Source organism: Dermacentor variabilis, chromosome 11 (assembly GCF_050947875.1).
Source record: "Dermacentor variabilis isolate Ectoservices chromosome 11, ASM5094787v1, whole genome shotgun sequence".
NCBI lineage: Eukaryota > Metazoa > Arthropoda > Arachnida > Ixodida > Ixodidae > Dermacentor > Dermacentor variabilis.
Genome location: NC_134578.1, coordinates 76,296,052 through 76,316,481, shown reverse-complemented (window position 1 = coordinate 76,316,481; position 20,430 = coordinate 76,296,052). Strand labels below are relative to the sequence as shown.

The following is a 20,430-nucleotide window of genomic DNA, read 5'->3' as shown; positions in this document are numbered from 1 at the left end:
CATAAGAGGGAACGCGGAGTAGACAGCCCGCGAGCGACGGTCTCAAGGACATTTTTTCGCGCGTTAGTGAGCTTGCGAAACTCTCCGCAAGGCTACAGGGAGGTCGCCTCGGTCGTGCTGGAAAACGAAACCTAAGTAACGAGGGTCCGACGAGGCGCCGTAAAAGCGCACGACTCTTGTGGAACCGTGCGTGGCCGTACGTAATCACGCAGCCGGGTGTTCTAAACGCCAAGCTTTTTGGAGTCAAGGCTGGAAATTTTAAGCGTCTTGCACCGTCGAGAGCTGCTTTTCTCGCTGCAAACGTCTGTGGTCATTCCCGTCGAGAACACGGCGCTGCGTTCGCCGCGAGGTTGCTGGGTGTCGAGCCGACCAAAATCTCTGTCGTTCGAGGAAGCCGGCGCCTGTGTTCCCCCTCTCCGCTAAACTCATTCAAACAGGTGCCGATAAAGGAAGCGCAAGCTCGGCGCTCTCCCTTCGTTTTGAGTGAGAGCGCGTAAAAAAAAAAAGATAAACAGTGGGAGAGAGGGGCTCGAGCACGTCTGGTCGGCTGGTCCATGAGCGCGACGCGCATCAGAAACATGTCGCTTCTCATTGTGCTAAGCGGTATCGGCGCGGCCGTCGCCGCCGCGCTGCTGTACCGGTACCTGAACCGCCGGTACCGACCGCCCGTGCTTCTGGAAGACCCCGAGACCAAGTACACGGTCGCTATGATCGAGCGGGAGGAGATCAGCCACGACACTCGGCGGTTCCGCTTCGCTCTGCCTTCGGGCGAGCACGTCCTGGGACTGCCCACCGGCCAGCACATCTACTTGGTGGCCACCGTTAACGGTCAGCTGGTGCCTCGGCCGTACACGCCCGTGACGAGCGACAAGCACCAGGGCTACTTCGACCTGGTCGTCAAGGTCTATTTCCGCAACGTGCACCCAAAGTTCCCCGAAGGAGGCAAAATGTCGCAGCACCTCGAGAGTATGAGCGTCGGCGACACCATTCAAGTCCGAGGTCCTTCGGGGCTGATACGGTACGAAGGCAGAGGCAAGTTCGCCATTAAGCCCGACAAGAAGTCACCGCCCCACCCATATCAGGCGTCGGAGATCGGCATGATCGCCGGTGGGACAGGCATCACCCCCATGCTTCAGGTACTACGCGCTTCAGAGCAGCGCTGACCGAGCAGCGCTGACGCTGTTTGCTCGGTCCAATCAAAAGTAGCGGTATAAACTGCTGTAGAACATTCCGTGGTAAACCATGCTTTGATTTGTTGTTTGTTGCGGAAGGTTGCGTTTAACTGCCAGGTTCTGCGACTACGTGTCTGCGTGCGCAGGTGCTTCAGATAGAATTGTAGTCGTTGCTGCAGTTTCCACGGAATTCGACGCAGGAACGCGTAGATTGGACTCGCCGCGAGAAACGAATCGCATCTTTCCGTGACACCGTGTTTCGGTTTTCGAAATACACCTCTGGCAAGCGATATGGGTGCACGTAGGGCATGTTTTTCGTTGCGCGCATGAGCAAACGAAAGAGAAGCCGCCAAAATCGAACTGTGTCGAACGCAGCAAGGATCGTTCGAGGGGCGCTCGTATAGTGTCAGATCGGCTCTTTTTCCAGCATCTCGTACGTCCAGTTATCTTTGCCGGAGGGATAGGAATAACAGCGCGGCCACTGAACTTCTCGAGTGGTACCGTTAATACAGCGCTTGTTTTGAGCGTCAGACTTTCTTAGTAGGATAATTCGCGCGCCTGTCCCTGTTTTGTGGATTTCCTTCACTGAACCAGTGCGGGCAAACTTTCACTTTTTCCTTGTCGGCACCGTCGGAAGGTTGGTCACGTGCCGTTTTTGCCGGAATGCGACGAAGCGGACGAAATTTGTGGAGTTGCTGCGGAAATGGAAAGGAGGACCGGAAATAATATTTTTAACCGGAAGTTGGAAGGACGGCCTAGTTTTACGACGGAGGTGAACGACATTTGCTCATATGTGATGCACCTAATGGGCAAGCTCGAATTTATAAACCTGTATTTGTTCACCTTGGTGGCTGTGGTAGAATCGGAGTGTGTATTGCTAACTTGTTACGTTTTGGCTCAAGTACTTACAGATTTGTGCAGAGCTGTATTGTGCAGAAATGTTCAGAACTTCATAGCGTTGCCTGCCATGTTTGGAATCTTGCGCCTGACCGCATATTATCTGTTGGCAGTTCTTCACTTTAAATTCACTTTCAAGGACTTTCTATGTTGTAGCACAATAGAAAGCCTACCATTCAAAGTGTCTAATCGTGCAGTTTTTCTTTAGAAAGCGAGCAGAAATTTTTAGAACAATTTTTCTATTTGTGTAGTGTCTCCTTAAAACTGTGTACAGACGCCCGCAACATTGATTACTGGTTACAATTGGCAATGCCATTCCCATAAAAGTGAGAAACTGAATGCGCTTCCACAGGAATGGTTACTTTGTGTCAAACACTAAAATGATGGCCTTAATAGCCATCCTCATCATGTAATCAATTTCATAACTAATTAGTTAATTTTTCGTAGTCGCCTACAATCTCGCATGTTTCCTACCCTGGCATTTTGTGGTGTTCTGTTGGCGCTGCTGCAATTCACGCCTTCTGTGCAACGGTCTAGCAGGACGCTGTGGTGAGGCGTGCCCACGCTTGTGTTGTGACGCTGTGGGCATGCCTTAAATGGACAACACATTTTCAACATCCTAAATACGAAGTGACCTTTTCACCACTCCCACAATGCAATTCGCACTGGTGTGCAATACCATGTCAAGATGGGCACACTAGAGGACCCATTCATGCACCGCCCCGTTAGTCTACACGAAGGCAATTTTCGGCACGCACTAACTGGGAAGAAAGGAAAAAAATTGCTGTATGATACAAAGAAAAATCAGCAATTTTAAGCAATGCATTAACATATCCAAACAGAATAATTATCCCCGCACCGGTTTCAGTTTGTGCGGCAGTACGCAGTTTTGGTTACACTGTTTGACCATCGAGTGATGCCACGTGTCGTTTCTTTTGCACAACTTTCAGAGCCAAATTAAAAATGTAATTTCTTCTTTACGGACTACAAGCACACTTCTTTCAATCACTGTGACACACAATCTTCTCATTCCCACTACAATCCAAAGACATGTTCTAAGCGGTAGACAGAACCTTTAAAATGGACCGCCTAATATGGCATTTGCAACAGCCCCTGTTCGCCGCGATTACAGTCTGAAGCATTGTTGTTGTGCTCTGACATGTTAACAGTACTGCAACGATGACTGAAGGACTTCGCATAGTTCTGCTGCTAAATGGTTCTGGTTCCTTTGTAAGACGAGTACCTCTTTTGCACGAATATGACGCAAGTCTTTCTTTTTACTGAAATTTTCGGCCTCGGAACACGCCTCATGCTATATTCGGGTTTGTGCACACAATTATTACTCTTCTTTCTCTTTACTTTTCTGGTTGTGCAAACTGCAGTGAACTCAACCACTACCATATAGCACTACCACTACCAACCACCACTACCACTACCAACCACTACCAGGTACTACCATGATTGCTACTGCATAAGGAGCAGTGTTCGAACACACAATCCACAACAAACACATTGTGCCGTGAGCACTTGTGAAATACTGCCTGTCCAGTAACATTGGTGGCATGGGGAACAATGCTGTTCTCGTTGACAGTGACGAAGAAATGAGCAGTGACAGCGAATAAATTGTGCATGAAATAGTTATTTCACTGTATTTTATGATGGCAGTTTGCAGTAACGATGACAGGCAGTGATGAACGTCCAGCGGGCATTTGCTCTTATGCATCGTTTCCTGCTCCTTTGTGGCATAACTTCACATTGTAATCGTAATATGTAGTTTTTCTTTCTGAGAGACCAGAAGCCCTCTTCATGTTATGTTTGTGCTGACTAGAAGCTATATGTTACTTTGTTACACAAGTCTACGTAAATAATGCCTATTAATGCTAGTGGTGATATTTCTGAGCTCTTGCCTGTGAAATGACTATTTTGCTCAAACTTGCTGTATGCACCAGCGTCGAAGCGTCACATGACAGTTGCATCACAATGCACGCGGTATCTTTTGCTCCAGTCTTGGCATGTGAGGCAAGCCTTGACATTTTCTGTAGGTATATAAATGCATGCACTGCTCGTCCTGTCATGAGTTCACCTTGTCCAGTTTTCCTCATACGGAATAAAAATGAAGTACTTCCCCTTTGCTTGACAAAAAAAAAGAAGACAAACTTAGTGTGTTTGCATCTTTGCGCTGAGGACCTTTACATAGCAGTGAAAAAATGCCGGGGTCTTTCATGTCAATCCGGGACTTTCACAGTGTGGAAAGTGGATTTATTTTTCCACATATCCTCCAGCTACAGTTATACTCTTATCCCAGCATTTGACTAATACCTGGAATGCTTCGGCCAGGGGCATAATAATGCTCACACGAGAACGGGAGCGCTGCGCCCATTTATTCAGTGACAGCCCTTTTCAAGACATTTTCAAGCAGCCATGACATGTGAGATGACGTCAGTCTGATGTCACAGTGAACGCGGTTTTCTCTGTCTTCGTTGTCATTTTCACTTTGTAGCACTCTTCCCTCCTTAAGGTCAGTACCGCTGTATGGATTTTCTTATACGGGTCGATCTACGTAGCACAGCTGGTTCAGCCTCTTCTGGTAGCGTCGGCACACCAGCTGGTTGATCTTGCGAAGGTTGTGCCGGCACAGGACTGTACCGAGGACAGACTTGATCCATGTGACGCTGAAGCTCACCTTCTGCCGTTTCAATGGTGATCATTCTGGATCCTCTTGTTTCTTTCACTGTGGCTGGCAGCCACCTTTCTCCCTCTCCAATGTTGTTGGCCCAAACAGGAGTGCCCAGGTTCAGCTTGCTTTCTTGATCTGCCTGTGGAGGGATAGGAAAGGTTACGGGTGGTGGAAGGCATGTGTCTAACCGAGAACGGATCTGATATCCCAAAAGACGTTGAGACAGTGATTGTCCATCATCCAGGGGCGTTCTATGGTAGCTAAAGAGCAGCTAAGCCAATCGCTCAGGTAAGTCACCTGACCGAACCTTCTTGAGGCCATCTTTCAGCGTCCGCACGGCGCGTTCTGCAAGCCCGTTCGATTGGGGGTGATATGGTGTCGCATGAAAATGCTTTATTTTCTGTCGAAAACTTCGTGAAAGTCTCTGACGTGAACTGAGTTCTGCTGTCTGTCACAATGGTTCTTCTTGGTCTGCCAAGCCTGCAGAAGATATCATGCAAGGATGTAACTGTCGATTGCGCTGTGGCATGATGCACTGGAATTGCATCGATCCATTTCGAGTGTGAATCTATGGCCACTAGGATCATGGTGTTGTCACTGGACCAGCATAATCCAAATGTATGCGTGACCAATTCTCGTGCGTTGGTGGCCATGGTGTGCATGATGCCCGGCATGGCTCAGCAAACCTTTGTTTTGCCAGATATTGTAGACGGCGACTGGGTGGATGACATGAAGCTTTGGAAGCAGCTTCAGAAGACATGCAAGTGCTTTTGGAGCTCACTGCACCTCGCCCAAACGGTGCGAGCAGCGTATATGGAAGCAGGGCTATAAATGCATTCCAAGTTGTCGAAACTTTCAGCTTATGAACTAATGCACGATCAGTGTCTTTTGCTCTTTTTTTGCCAATCACTTTGAAGGATTGGCTTGTCATGTTTCCAGCTATGGTAACGTTCCTCAGTGCGGTCACTATCTGGTTGTATAAAAATTGCTCGCAGTTGTGCTCAGTTGCAGTAGATTTGTTTTTGCCACTATAGAGGCTTGGAACATTGACGTCTGTGCTTTATTATAGCTTGTAGCTAAGACTTATCATGGTATTATCGCTAGTCACTCGCTTACTCCTGTAGACCATCGGGAAACGTCCAGCTGCGAACATTAGTGTGCTGTCAGTGTAGTGCATAACCCGTGCTTCGGCGCATTGATTCTAGCGTACGCCCGTTCACTCATTCTTGACACGTGGGTGATAGAGTTGGCGTAAGTTTGAGCTTGAGTTGGGGTAGGTGTGTGCAGATAATGTGCGAGAAATTTGCTATACCAGGAGGCAGTGCTGCTCTCCATGTCTGTGTATAAAGCGGTACTCACTCTTGCCGGCGTTCAGCGGTTGAAGTCCTTTTTTTGGAGCTTAGCAATACAGTGCTGGCACGTAAATTAATTTTTTTTACCCTCGAGTGAAGCTGTGAATTGCAAAAGGCTGTAAACACGGGCAATCCTTGTGTAGCAGCTGTCCATGAGCTTGGCCGCACAGATTCATTCCATTCCTTTAATATGCCAGCCACTATTTTACACCTAGCTGCTGCACAGGTCTTCCCTATGCCGTTCCACATTCTGAAGCATGAATCGAACACAATGCATTAGCAATCACCCAGTTGCAGTTCCGACAGCTGATCACAAGAAGCAGGGAACAAGCGTTAATGCTATTGCGTGTTGGCCTTTGCCGGGGGCAATGTGTGATGCACTGCCAAGGGCTCCATCTTGTTTCTCTACTGCAAACTCCTCCGTCAAAAGGATCTATATTGCATAATTCGTTATATCCTTGTTTATTGTTACATGGATCGACTGTAGTACAGTATTGTGAATAAATGTGAAGTGTAAGTAGGCTGACCTGCTTTGTTTTTCTTTTGCAGATCATCCGACAGGTGTTCAGCGACCCTGCAGACAAGACCAACTGCTCGCTGATCTTTGCCAACCAGACGGAGGATGACATCCTGCTGCGGCCCGAGCTGGAAGAGGTGCTCCGGCAGAACCCTGACCGCTTCCGTCTCTACCTGACGGTGGATCGGCCCAAGGAAGGCTGGACACAGGGCGTTGGCTTTGTCAGTGCCGACATGATTGAGCAGAACCTGCCAGCCCCGTCTGATAATTTGGTCATCCTCATGTGTGGTCCGCCACCCATGATCAACTTTGCATGCAAGCCTAACCTGGAGAAACTCGGCTACAGCCCCAAGCGGTGCTTTGCCTACTAAGCCCTGATTGTGACGAGATGGGGGAAGGGGGGGGGATGTTGTTTCTAGTTTAAAATAGCGGATCCTGTTCTTACACCTTGTTCCGTCTGCCATAGGTCATGGGTTGGTACCCGGCGTTCGATAAAAGACAAAAGACCTCCACTTAGCATAGAACATGCAAGATCTATAGGTTCTACTACGTTCACAAGGAAGGGTACTCTGTCATACCACACATGTGTAAAGAAGAGAAGTTTTGAGAACAGTTCGTTTGAATTATAATCACTGTATTGCCAGCAATTAGTGTAGCCCCGAGATAGTTTAAAATATGCTGTTTACAATGAACGGTAGCGTTGTTTCTCACTGACTTGTTTGACGGTCTTGGTTTCTTTGCACCCAGTTCTCATGGGTTGCTGGCCCGCCTGCTAAAACTGCATGCTAACCTTGATGTGTAATTGAGCTTTGTTTTTCTGTGTACGTATAAGACCTGCGGGCTTCACAACCTTGAAGCGAGCTCTCTTTGCTGCTTCTGGCTTGCAAGAAATTCTACGCGGCCTTCCATGTACGTTAAATATTACAAATACATACACAGACGTTATACCCCTCAAAAGGAGAAGACATTCCAAACACAGGCTTCAGGTATTCCTGCTGAAATTGCTTAGCATCATGAACCTTTCAGAACTGTCATTCGTCAAAAAAACAGTTGCATTTTAAACTCCTGTACAACAGGTTCTTGGAGTGATACAGTGCTTTGGTGATAAGCAGCGTGTGAGGATATCACTGGGAGAGAGACAACAGGGCAACACCGGGCGCAGAGCAAAGATTTATTGGCCGGTATTTGACTAGTATTGAGACTCTGTTACACAGACGATGTCACCAGACAGTCACATACAGGAACTGTGGTGCAAGCAGTGGCTCCGCCATGCACTTGCAAGCAAACACACACATACACAGTGAGAGAAAAAAAATAATGGCAGACGATTTCAGGTGAGTGCAGATGGCGCCACCATACGCACAAGACCCCTGGTGGTGACCTTAGCAGTCTTGCGATCATGCTGCTTATCGGCTACTAAATCTTACAGTAAGGCAGTCACAGATGCTTCATCTGAATGTTATTTGTGCCTCTTACATATAACATCATGTGGTAATATACCTGCTTCTTACTGGTAACTGTAACATAGTTCTTTAGTTTCAACCAAGCAATTTATGAAGGCCGTTAAGGTAGTTGTTGAAACATATGTGTGATTCGTATGTATTGTTAGAACAGTTTTCAGGGCTGTCAGCATCGTTATGTACTCTTCAGAAGACTTTGCTTGGGTTAGAATGTTACGTAAAAAAGAAAATGGTGCGTTCAGCTTGCATGGAGTCTTGTTGGGTTTTGCTTTTGCATACTTTAGTACGTGACATTCATCACATATTTATTGCATGGATTTGTTGCTCAACGTTGATCAGCGTCTGTTTTATTACCCTGGTACTTGGCAGTTTGGTGCTTGTATTCTTCATAGGCCATTTGGCCAAAACAGAAAACAAGGCTGACGTCCTCGATTGCATTTTTGTGTACTGCTGCCATAGCATAGTTACTGAAGCCTATTCGTTAGGCTACAAGCTAATGCAGCTGTAAAGTAGTTTACTTATGGGATACATGTTGTTTAAGTGCTGGAAGCTTGTTGTAGGCTTATAAATTTGTGTTTTCTTCAAGTGGGTACCTTTGATGTATTGAAGGGAAACATTGTATATTAATTCTCTAATTGCTCTCAGGTGTGCTAATAGCCTGAACAGATTTGTGCAGCACTGATGGAAGTGTTCTTTTTTTCCCTCCTTTTTGTTTTAGAAAACCTGGAATGAGCAATTCTGGATATGTGTAGAAAACAAATTAGAGACTGCCATTTTTCTGAGGCTTGTCTGCTCGACAATTATTGCCATGTGATTGACCATTGCTTTTGAAACGGGCTGTGATAATTGCTGCCTTTTTGTCAGCCATTCTCATAAAGCTGGCCTCTTTTCAGCTCATTGGCATCTTTTGCTTCACTGCATGTAATATTTTCGTCGTTATTTTCTGCTGTAACTGCCCACACTGGAGAAAGCAGCTCGTCTACGTTCATTTTGCTCAGCTTACAATGTCTTTTTTGTGTATTTGATGTTCTGAAGTGCTGTTGTAACTTACATATCGCCTTCATCTTACTGCGGTACTTACGTCTACCCACAGTGGTTTGTGCATCAAGGTACAATTCAGGAGTGCCCGCAATGAATGTACCTTTTCACTCTTCACTCCTGTTTTGTTCCTTGACATGATGTCAGGGTGTGGCTTTCAAGTATATGCTGCTATTTCAACAGGAAGTGGACAGCGACGCTCAGCGTGTACTCACTGCACATAAAATGCTATCACATAGAATGTCCTTGTGCAGGTAGAGTTTCAGTTGGCCTTCTGTGCTTGACGGAACGTTTTGCCTGAAACTGAGTGGGCTGGTACGGTAGCCCGGTTATGTAATCGGGAGAACGATGGACTGCCATCTGGTTGGGTAAAAGCATCGCTTGTAGAACTGGTGACTGGGCGATGTAAAAAAAGGATGTGTCGAGATCTCTGCAAATTTTAAAACACAAATTGTTTTCATTTACACTGGTCAGGGGCCATTTCTACCAACGAATAAACAACACATAACACGAGGGATGAAACGCAGACTACAAAACAAGATTTGTGCGACTTGCAATATAGTGCGCAAGCGAAACATGAGACAGTGGGTCAGGGACATTGAAAACCTAAGCAGGAACTAAGTATAAATGCACTGGAGTCCAATATAGAAGTCTTATCGCAAGTGTTGTTCTGCAGCTTAATCACACGGACAAACAATATTCTTGTTCGTCAAGATGTCAGAGGGGCTTGCTAGCACAAGGGAGTCAATATACGTGTGCTACAATTTTTTTTTTCCAAATTTGTTGAACGTGCTGTGCTTCCTGTGTGGGTGGTGTCTTTTCGACTTGTTTCTCAAATAGTTGTACCTCCTGTGCACTCATTTAGCGTTCACTTCTACTGCTCTAGCCTTCTCTTATGGGTGTGCGCAAGAAAGCCAGCCTCGGATCGTTAAGCAGCTGTCCGTACCCTGAAACAGTTTCAGGGCACACACTTGCCAATTGTCTCGTACCTGTGGTTTCAAATGACATAGTGACGCCTGACCAGGTGTACATACCAGGTGTACATACCTGCTTGAGCATTTTTTCTCTTGCCAGAGGCCGGTGGGGCCATTGCAGATGTGATCAAAATGTTTAATCTTAATAACGCATACTGTCCATCTTCTAAATTTTTCTGGCTGTAATGTTTCAGTAGATATAAGTCAACGTATATTTCATCCTTACTATATTGGCCATACTATTTCAATAAAGTTACACGAGTAAATATTTTAACCTTGTACTTGCCTAGTTAAAAACTACCCGTCAAGGTTAAATTTTTTCCAGTGCAGCTCCGAAATTTTGTGACGAATAGCGACTTTTTCGTAGAACAAAGCGTATTTAGTTCCATCGATTGCCATTGCCTTTTGTATACATACACTATGTAATGTTGCAATTTGTTTATATTATTTCGGTGTCCTTGGTTTGTCGATGTTTCGACATGTACGAAGTTCCCCATTCTTTGATTTGCTTGTTGTTATACAGAGGGTAGGCATGCTTCAAACTAGATGTACACGAATGCGCAAGCTGTACAGAGACATATTTTTGTGGATTGTTTGTTGACACATATGCAAGCGAGTGGACTGCAAGTATCCTGACTGCCACGAAAGCTGGTCACGGCTAGCTGCAGTCTTAACTTATTTTCGAGAGAAGGAAATGTGTAGCTTGCCGTAGACCAAAACATTTTGCGCCTCGGCATCTTTCCGAGTGAAGGTTTTCGTAGTTGTTGTAATAAATGAATAAATAAAAAAATGATTGCTTCATTCTGGGGTGCGCCGGTTTTTCTTGCATGGAAAGCGTTGCGCTTAAGCAGCGACATGACCAGCTCGTTGACCCACTGAGGTGGCACAGTGGCTGTAGAGTTTCACTGCAGCGACCATAGGTCAGCATACTAACTCATGAGCACTCTGACTCGTACTCATTTCATAAGCGTGAGACAGTATGTCAATGCGTGACACATACGTGAATGCGAATGAGTGCTGGTTAATGTTAGTACGAAGGAAACGTCAGCGACGGTGAGTACGAATGTGAGCAAGTATTGCCGAGTGTCTGTGGAATGTGAGCAGATGGGTGTATATATATATAAGCACGCATGGCTGCCGGTAAGGGTGAACAGAAGCGACTATAAATGCGAGCGAGTGCTGATGCGAATAAAATTTTTTAGTGTGCACAGGCGTGAGTCAGTACATAGCTTGTGGAAACATTGGTGAGTGACTAGCTGTCTATTCTCTGCGAGGTCACGGATTGGAGTCTAGGTCATGAAAGCCAAGTTCTGCTCACAGCCGAGTAGCGTTCATCCCGACGTCTCTCTCGTGTCTACTGCGCTAATGTTATGATTATTGCTTTAACCCTCTGAAGTGCAGTGGCCAAGTATACTCGTCTGGGTGCCGATGCACACTCTTGGTCCTGGCACATTGTTCGCACATTCCGTTCCTTTTCGGAGCTAACACACGAATTTGGAACATCCCTGTTTAACTAGAATTGTATGTCGGGACTTTTGTTTGCAATACACGACAGGGCAAAGCTTGTGCGTTGGTGCTGCCTACATCTCTTGTTTTCTGACCTGCCATACCAGCTTAAAAAGCATGCACATTTTTTTCCGAAAAACGGAAGAAAATCAAAAACTTACAAACACTTGTTCAGAGGACTCCAGTGTCGATTACAAGGTGTCCTGATATGTTCAGAAACACACAGCGAAGAAGCATAATTTGATTTGAAGCATGCTAAACTATTAGGCCAAAATTTGAATTGTTGCTCAGTGGGAGAAGCTCCAGCAGATGGAAACACTCGGGACCTAAAGGGTTAAGTGTGAACCAGCTAGCCCTAGAACAAGTTCAGCTAAGCTGTGTTCTGATGGGAAAGAAGGTAAAATCATTCATGTGAAGAGGCCCATAGGGTTTCGATGATCCAGGACACCTGGATCCTGCTTTTGTTGGTAATCTTGTTATACATTTCTTTGAATCTTAAAAGAAAAACAAAGAAAAAAAAAGCAGCAAGCAATTCCTTTGGCTTTGAACTCTAGTAATGCTGTAACAGGGGCTTCATGGCTAGATATGCGGCATCTAGCCATAAAGTTGAATTCATTCACTGCAATGGCAGTATTCTCCTACAGTGGAGACCGCCATCTTGTTTTGCCTTGCTTCTTCCTCAAGTAATTGTGCTCAGCCACTACGACGGGGAGTAACTGCGATTGCGCAGAGGAAGAGGTGCTACTTTCTGCAACCCTTCAGGGAGCACGGCTCGGCCATTGAGACAGAGAAAGGAAAGGAGAGGCAAAAGATTGTCGCAGTCGCAGGACCCATTCCAAGAAGCCAGGAGTGGTTAGCCGAGGGAAAGGAGTATGCTGTGGCAGAGTAATGCATTAACTTAAATACAGGCGCGAATAGCACTGTTCTTCGAGTCTGCCCAGAGTGTCGCACCTTGAGCTGATTGCCAAGTGCTCTTGCACGACAAGCGCAGCAGTTAGTGCGTCTGGTTCCCAAGTGCACATTGCTGCAGTAACACGAGTTGAAATACCAGCGGTGTCAGTTGCGACACTAGACAGTGATACTTGGGTGACTGCGAAAGCGCTGCGTATGCAGGGAGCCCTAGGAAGTGGCCGCACGCAGGTGCAGTAGGGAGGAGCACGCCCGGCGCCTTGCATGCAGATGCTGCCGGCTGATATTATCGCATGCTCACGAAAGAACATGTTCCAAGATGGCTACGAACGAATGAAATCGCACGAGTTGGCTACAGCCAGTGGCGTAGCTAGGTCGTCTGGCACCCAGGGCCCTTAGCTCTTCTGTCACCTCACCCCCCCCCCCCCCCCTGGTGTAGTCGAGGAAGGCGAGGATATCGACAATTTTCGGGCGTCTTCAGACGTATATGACACCCCCCCCCCCCCTACTGGCCCCGTGCACCCGGGGCCCACGGCCCCCCGGCCCCCCCCTGTTGCTACGCCACTGCACATGTGCTATTCAATCCGGCCACGAGGCGGATGGCAGAAAGGCTTGAGTGAGACACTTCGACCCGTTTGAATATTTACGTGGACGACGTCGCGGATATGGACATAAACTGCGGATTATCATGAAAAGCAACCCGCCGTGGTGGCATGACTTTGGCTTTAACTTTAACTTTGGCTTTGGTGCTATGCTGCTAAGCCCGAGGTCCCGGGATAAAATCTTGGCCGCGGCTGCCGCACTTCGATGCATGGGGCGAAGTGCAAGAGCACCGGTGTGCCGTGCATTTTATGCACGTTAAGGAAACCCGGTGGTCAAAATTAATCTGGAGTCCCCCCTCCCAACGGCGTACCCCATAATAACATCGTGGTTTTGGCACGTGAAACCTCAGAATTCAATTGAATGATCCTGACAGGCAGAGCGTGCAAACATAACTGCAAGCACCGATACTCAGCCTCACCGATATTTTACACAACCTCGGACTGCAACTGTCGCCAGAGGAGACAGAACCTATCAGCGTAGATGGAAAGAAAGCAACTAATGCAAGCAAGCCAACAGATCAGGTTGTACATCGGCCAACCTGATCTGCAATCGGAAACCGAAGAGCCAGCATCATCTGGGTCAGCACATCTGCACCCCAACAAAATGGCTATCAGCCTATCGCATACGTAAGTTTCCCGGTGTTGCAACCTTACACGTAGAATCGTTAGCCGTGTGGGGAGCGATCAACATCATTCCCATTGTACGGGAGAAATTGCGGAGCAGAGTGTGCCAAAGAGTGTGCTGTCGCATACCTTGGACTCGTACGAAACGGTGGCCGAGCTAACGGCCACGATGACTGAAGTTGCTGTGGCCAACGACGCGAGAAAAAAAAATGTCGAAGAAACTACAAGACAATTGGACATACGTCGAAATCCTGTGTACACCAGTACGCAATGTCACGGACAGGGAAAACGCAGCCGGTCACGTGGTTACCGCGCCAGCGGGTGGCCTATGTGTATACATGTAGAGAACTCCAAGCCACAGTTCCTACGAGTTCCTGGCTAGAGCCGCCGGACCGAAATGCTGAAGAGCGCTCTTCAACCGACAATCCCCCACAGCCCTTCCCCACCTTATCCCAAGAGCGGCGATGAGCGCTCCCCTTCCTTCAAATAAAGGTTTTATTTTATTCAATCATGGACACTGCATGCATGCGCTACATGGGAATCCTGGTGGGCGGACTCTTTGTGAGTTTTACAAAACATGCTTTATGCATAAGTGTACAGAAAGCAAGAACAAAATTACTTGGCGACACGCCGCGCACAAACTTCGCGTGATTAAAACCTATTGAAAATTTCCTGTACGTTGAAAATCTTCATGCCGTTCTTGTTGCACGTATAGTTCGCTGTCAAACGCTCGCTGTCAAAACGCTGGTATGAGAAAGCGCGACAGCAGCGGTGATTAGTAAAGGAAAAATGGGACATCCACTCAAACGTAGGAAATTGCTACAAAGGAAACCCATGCGGGTTCCTCTTAAGAAGAGCCTCGCAGTTGAAGAAAAATGGCGGGACGAAATGTCTCACTTTCCCTTTATTAATTCTCTCCACCTTGCGGGCTTCCGGAGAAGTATTACGTCAGCCGCAGTGAGCGAAGTGACCATCGGGTGGTCTACAGCTTCAACGCAAGAGCGGCGAGAACACAGCGCACACGAGTCGTCTGCAGATCCCTTTCAAGATACGGCGCGCGCGGCCGTGCGGAGTGTGCACTTGCCGACCCCCTACCTCCGGTGCTGCCTCCTCGCTTTCATCCATATATGGCGCGCGAGATTGAGCCGCGATCGCCAGCTCCCTTCGCGCGCGGTCGCGAAATGTGCAGTTGCTGCCGGAGCACAACGCCGCCCCTCCCATCCACCCATGCACGGGCTTTCGCGCGACGGAGGATGGCGCGTTTGCTGTCCGCTTTCTTCCTTCGTGCGCGTGAGATTAGGCCGCGATTGTCGGCTTTCCTCGCGTGTCTTACATATTGCCATAGATGATACACCGCGCGCGACCCGTGCGCGCCGTATCTTGAAAGAGGTCTGCAGACGGCTCATACCTTGGTGCGCGTTGTTTTCTCGCCGCTGTCTGCGTTGAAGCCGATAGACAGCACGAAGGCCACTTCGCACGCTGCTGCTGCCGCGCTTGCTCACGCAAGCGTTTTAACAGCGAGTGCTCGCAGTGGTGGTGGTGGTGGTGGTGGTGAATTGTAGCAACAGGCGGGTTTAGCCTGGCGAACAAGGCCGGCAATTGCTCCGCCCGAGCGTCTCGCACAATACCGCTAAAAGGTTTCACCATATGTCCATCAAACCAGTCTCTCTTATGAATTCGATGAGGAGACGTGAAGTTTCTTTGCGGGCTATAACTGATCCCTCGGGAAATATAAGGTGTTGCAGGCGCGCATGCGGAAGGTTCTTGTTTTGCAGATTCTTCAGGAGAGTGTCTCTTTCATCTTGGAATTGCTGGCAGGACCACAAAAAATGCTCAATGTCTCCTGTCTCGTTGCATTCCGTACAGTTCGGAGAATTCATTCGCCCCGTTTTAAATAACCACGCCGGTGTATTAGCAGATGCTGTCCTTATTCGATGTACAAGTGAGGCTCCCTCTCGGTGCAATCTCTTGGTTACGCAGGGCATATGCGGTGGAACCCAAAGCGACGCAAAGTGATTTCGAATGTCATATTTTTGCGCTTGATTACTCTTTGGAGCCTTGATCTTGGGAGGACGATAGAGCGCTGCGTATGCAAGCGCGTCAGCTTTTTCGTTTCCTGAGATACCAATGTGGGAGGGAATCCACTGAAACTTTACTGTGAAGCCTTTGTTGTTGAGTTCTTTCAAAATGGCTTGTGATTTGCGTGGGAACTTGAGGGATGGCAAACCACGGTATACTTGTTGTAATGCGGCCTTTTAGTCCGTAAAGACAACCACATTCTGCGGAGGCAAAGTCTTTAATTTGCGCAGAGCAGAAGCTATTGCTACGCCTTCCACAACTGTCGACGAGGCTATACAGTCCAGACGGCCAGACCACGTATATCTTAGAGAGGGAATATAGAATGCAGCTGCACAGCGGTCTTCATCTGCCTTGACAGAGCCATCTGTGCCTACTTGTAGGTGATTCGGGTAAGTCGTGTTCAGGTGTTCCAGGACTAATGACTTGGCTTCTGCAGATGGAATGCAGCTCTTTGATTGCAATCGTGGTACACTTAAGTTGCATCTGATGTCTTCAAATGTCCATGGTGGTTCTATCCTTTCCCTCTGTCTCGAGCAACGCAATCCTAATACGCGAAGCATGTTCAATGCTGCATAAAAATGTGAGCGCGGCCTGTTACCTATACGTCGTAAGAGGGCTCTACCGGGCGTAGACTCACTCAATCGTAGTAGCTGGATCATCAAAGCCTGGGAAGCCTGAAGTCGTAGAGGGCGTGACTCAGCTTCGTAGAGCACTTTCTTGTTTGACGCTGGCTGAGGGACTCCAAGGCAAAGTCGGATACCTTTTCTGTGGATGGCTTCTAAGCGCTCGTATTGGCTGTCTGAGGGTGACATCAGAGGTAGCTGATACAGGATCCTACTGGTAACCAACGCTGCATGTAGCCGTAGCATCGACGTCGGGTGGTTACCCCAGCGTATATATGCCAGCGACTCGCTTGAGCACATGTAGCCTGGGTGACGATGACGCCACAACGTGGTCAACATCGCGGCGCCAGAGTAGCCCGTGGTCTAAGGTAACGCCCAGAAATCGGACGTTGGTGACTTGTCGAATCTGGTATCCGTCCGAATTCAGCGTCAAACGTGTAGATTTTCTTTTCACTCCAGGAAATAGTACGAATGATGATTTCTCTGCTGATAGTGATAATCCAATCGTTGCCAAGTGGCCCTGAATGGCTTTTACTGCTCCCTGGACTATTCGTGCGAGGCGGCGATGCTGGTAGCCGGAGACCCATATGCAGATATCATCGGCATATATAGATATCTTCACTGGTGTTCGATGGTTTAGTACTCTTGGGAGGCTACTCATGGTAATGTTAAATAATAAGGGAGATAAAGCACTCCCCTGTAGCACACCGCGAAATATACGTATTTCATCGCTCAAAGTGTCGCCAAGAGGAACTCTGATGCGACGATCATTGAGGAACGCATGTATGAAGTGCAAGAGATGACCCGTGACGCCTATAACTTGTAACTGGCTGATGATGGCTCTTTGAGACACGTAGTCGTAAGCCTTAAAACATCCATGAAAACAGCAAGTGTCGACAGGCCATCCGCACTGTAATGTTCTATGTGGCTTAGCAGGTCCAGCACATTGTCTTGAGCGCTTAGACGTTGCCGAAACCCAGTCATGCACGATGGTAGTTTTCGACCCTGCTCGACATACCAAGTGAGTCTTGTGCACGCCATCTTCTCCATTAGCTTCGCTGCACACGAGGTTAGTGATAGCGGTCTGTATGAGTCCAGAGCTGCAGGATTCTTTCCAGGCTTTAGAACCGGTACCACCCATGCTACCTTCCATAAATGTGGGATAGCCCCACTGGCCCAGACTTGGTTAAAAAATGCCAGCAAATCACGCCGTCTCTCAACCGGTAGGTTAGTCAGCATCTGATTACTGATAAGGTCAGGTCCCACCGCACAGCGACGTCGGAGGCTGCTCATAGCTAGTTCCAGCTCTCTGAGTGTGAAAGGAGCATCCATTAGAGACGACGATAGCGGCGGAGGCGGGTTGGTTGTGCCGGCTAACCTGCCGGAAGAGTATATTTCAGCGAAGGCATTCGCAAGACAAGCGAGTGTCTTGCCTAACTACAATGCTAGGGCTTCAAATGGCTTGTTTGGTCGAAAGTTTCTAGCAAGGTTATTAACGACCCACCATATCCTTGGAGCTGGCGTGAAGACTGATAGGCTTGCACAAAATGATGCCCATTGATCTCTTCTCAGTTTCCTTGTATAACGTCGAATCACTGCGTTAATCCTGTTATATATAGTCTTCATCGGTGGGTCGCCCTTCGTCCTCATCAGCCTCCGTTCCGCTCTTCTAAGGGCAGCACATAGATTTTTGAGCTTAAGATCCGGAGCGGGGAAGTGGCCGGGTAGCATCAGCTCAGCGGTAGCTAATCTCTTGCTACGTAGCATGTCCGTGAACAGGTCTCCAGATGATTCGCTTAGGCCGTCCCTGTACGTATCCCAGTGCGTCACAGGACAGGATCTTCGGCCGTTGGTTCTGTTATATTGTTTGGGTTTGTTGCGTAGGGTTTCAAAGATGCGACGGCACGAAGCCGCGAGTGACAGACTCCATTTCTTGAGAACAACAACTCTGGCGGCCACGACTGGCCTAGCCTTTATTAAAAAATGTCGGATTTGTAGGGGCCACCCGGAGATACATAACACGCCCCTTTTTGAGTGACGATTACAACAATAAAACACGCACTTCATGACGTTCGGTTCTGAAATCTGGCCGGTGGCCGTATGGCTCTTGCAGCCCTTGTCACGTATGTCGAAGCATGTCTTGCTTCTTCAGGATAGTTGTGAGGCGTAGCATCGTTGGCACTTGTTGGCCCCGATTCATCCAGAGTGTAGTCTTCTGCTGTACGAGTGGCTTCACGGACCACCTGAGCGCGTGGCCTCAGGTGCACACGGTTACGCACATAAATTGCTCCACTTGTAGTTTGCACTGTGTAGCACCTTGGTTGAGGACCAACCTGTGTGACGACTGCTTTTTTCCAGTCATTCTTGTGCCTCACCCATACAGGTTGATGTTTCTTCAGAGGTGCAAGTATGCGAGTGTGGTTGTCTCCATATCTGTGCTGTGCACTCTGTCTGCGTTTGAGGAGCTTCAGATGTGCATCTGTGGGGCAGCGGGGTGATGACGGTTCATGAGCGGTATCCCATTCTTGCAGGAATGCTCTGAATGCCTGCGAGTCAAACGGTGGTCCCTGATCAGAGATAAGCGCATTGAGGAGTCCAAACCGTGAAAAGATCTCCTTCCGAACTAAAATAACTGAAGTTGACGTAGTGGTTTCCATACGTTTCACTTCAACGTACTTTGAAAAGTAGTCAACAACAAGGATATATGTATTGCCTTGACAGTGAAAGAAATCAACGGCCAACTTTTCCCATGGTCGTGCTGGCAGATCTCTGTCAAGCAATGGTTGCTGAGGGTTTGCCTTCTGGGTGGATTGGCAGGTGTCGCAGCTTGAGACAAGGGTGGCAATGTCCTTGTTGAGAGTGGGCCAATAAACACTCTGGCTTGCTAGTCTTTTACAAGCCACTATACCACAATGTGCCTGATGGAGTTTCTCAAGAACATCAGCCTGGAGAACTGCTGGAATGACAAGCCGTTGACCACAGCAAATGAAGCCGTCTGTGATATACAGTTCACTTCTTATGTGAAAGTATGGTCTTGCCATAGGATGAACATCACTAGGGCGATCAGGCCATCCTTGTTGAATGTACTTGGTTAGTTGTTGCAATACTGGATCCCGACTTGTTGCTTCCTGGATCTGGTTGAGCTTGGTGGGCGACGCTTGAACCAGACTGGACACCAACAGTCCTGGATCACTGTCTGCAGTTTCCATCTTGGATTCGGGGTTTGGGGATCTTGACAAGGCATCAGCCACAGTTTGCTGTTTCCCCGGTACATACACTAGTTTAGTGCTATAGCACTGTAGCCGGAGCAAAAGTCTTTGCAGTCTTGGTGACATTTTTGTTAGATCCTTTGTCTGCAGTCCAACAGGAGGTTTGTGGTCTGTTTCCACTGTTACAGAGCGTCCAAAAGTGTAATAGTGGAACCGCTCGCATGCGAACACCACAGCTAGAAGTTCTTTCTCTATTTGAGCATAGCGTTGTTGGGGAGGTGTAAGGGCTGCAGAAGCATATGCGATTGGTCTGCCTTCCTGCAAGAGAGCCGATCCCAGGCCGTATGAGCTGGCATCTGTTGAAATTGTGATCGGCTTGGATGGGTCATAATAACGCAACACAGGCGCTGTTGTGAGCTTCTGTTTGATGACCTTGAAAGTCTCTGTGTGCTGGCTTGTCCAGTGCCACGCTACATCTGCCTTGAGAAGCTCGCGCAGAGGACTGGTAGTTGCTGAAAAATTAGAGATGAACTTCGTGAGATATGTCACCATTCCTAAGAATCTTTGCAGTTCTGACTTGTTTGATGGAAGTGACATGGCCTCAATTGATCTGACCTTGTCAGGGTCTGGGGATAGCCCATCTGAGGAGAGCTGGTGACCCAGATATATTATGGCTGAAAGTCCTAACTTCAGTTTTGATTTGTTAAGCTTCAGGTTATGTCCAGCTATGGTCAGAACAGTTCTGAGATGGGCTTTGTGTTCTTCTGGAGCCCTTGAGGCAACCAGTATGT

General features: G+C 47.9%; 1 protein-coding gene across 1 annotated transcript; it reads left to right on the top strand.

The window, feature by feature from the left end:
• The first annotated feature begins 128 nt into the window (after positions 1 to 128).
• On the top strand, positions 129 to 10,888 carry LOC142563632 (NADH-cytochrome b5 reductase 3). Its single transcript, XM_075674209.1, has 2 exons — positions 129 to 1,136; positions 6,648 to 10,888. The coding sequence occupies exons 1-2, from the start codon at positions 555 to 557 to the stop codon at positions 6,984 to 6,986; spliced, it is 921 nt and encodes a 306-aa protein (XP_075530324.1). The 5' UTR covers positions 129 to 554; the 3' UTR covers positions 6,987 to 10,888.
• The last annotated feature ends 9,542 nt before the right edge of the window (positions 10,889 to 20,430 follow it).

Bases quoted from the DNA above. Each gene is read 5' to 3' on its own strand.
- LOC142563632 (XM_075674209.1), top strand. From the start codon at position 555: ATGAGCGCGACGCGCATCAGAAACATGTCGCTTCTCATTGTGCTAAGC. The intron at 1,137-6,647 runs GTACTACGCGCT...TTTCTTTTGCAG, and splicing joins GCATCACCCCCATGCTTCAG to ATCATCCGACAGGTGTTCAG.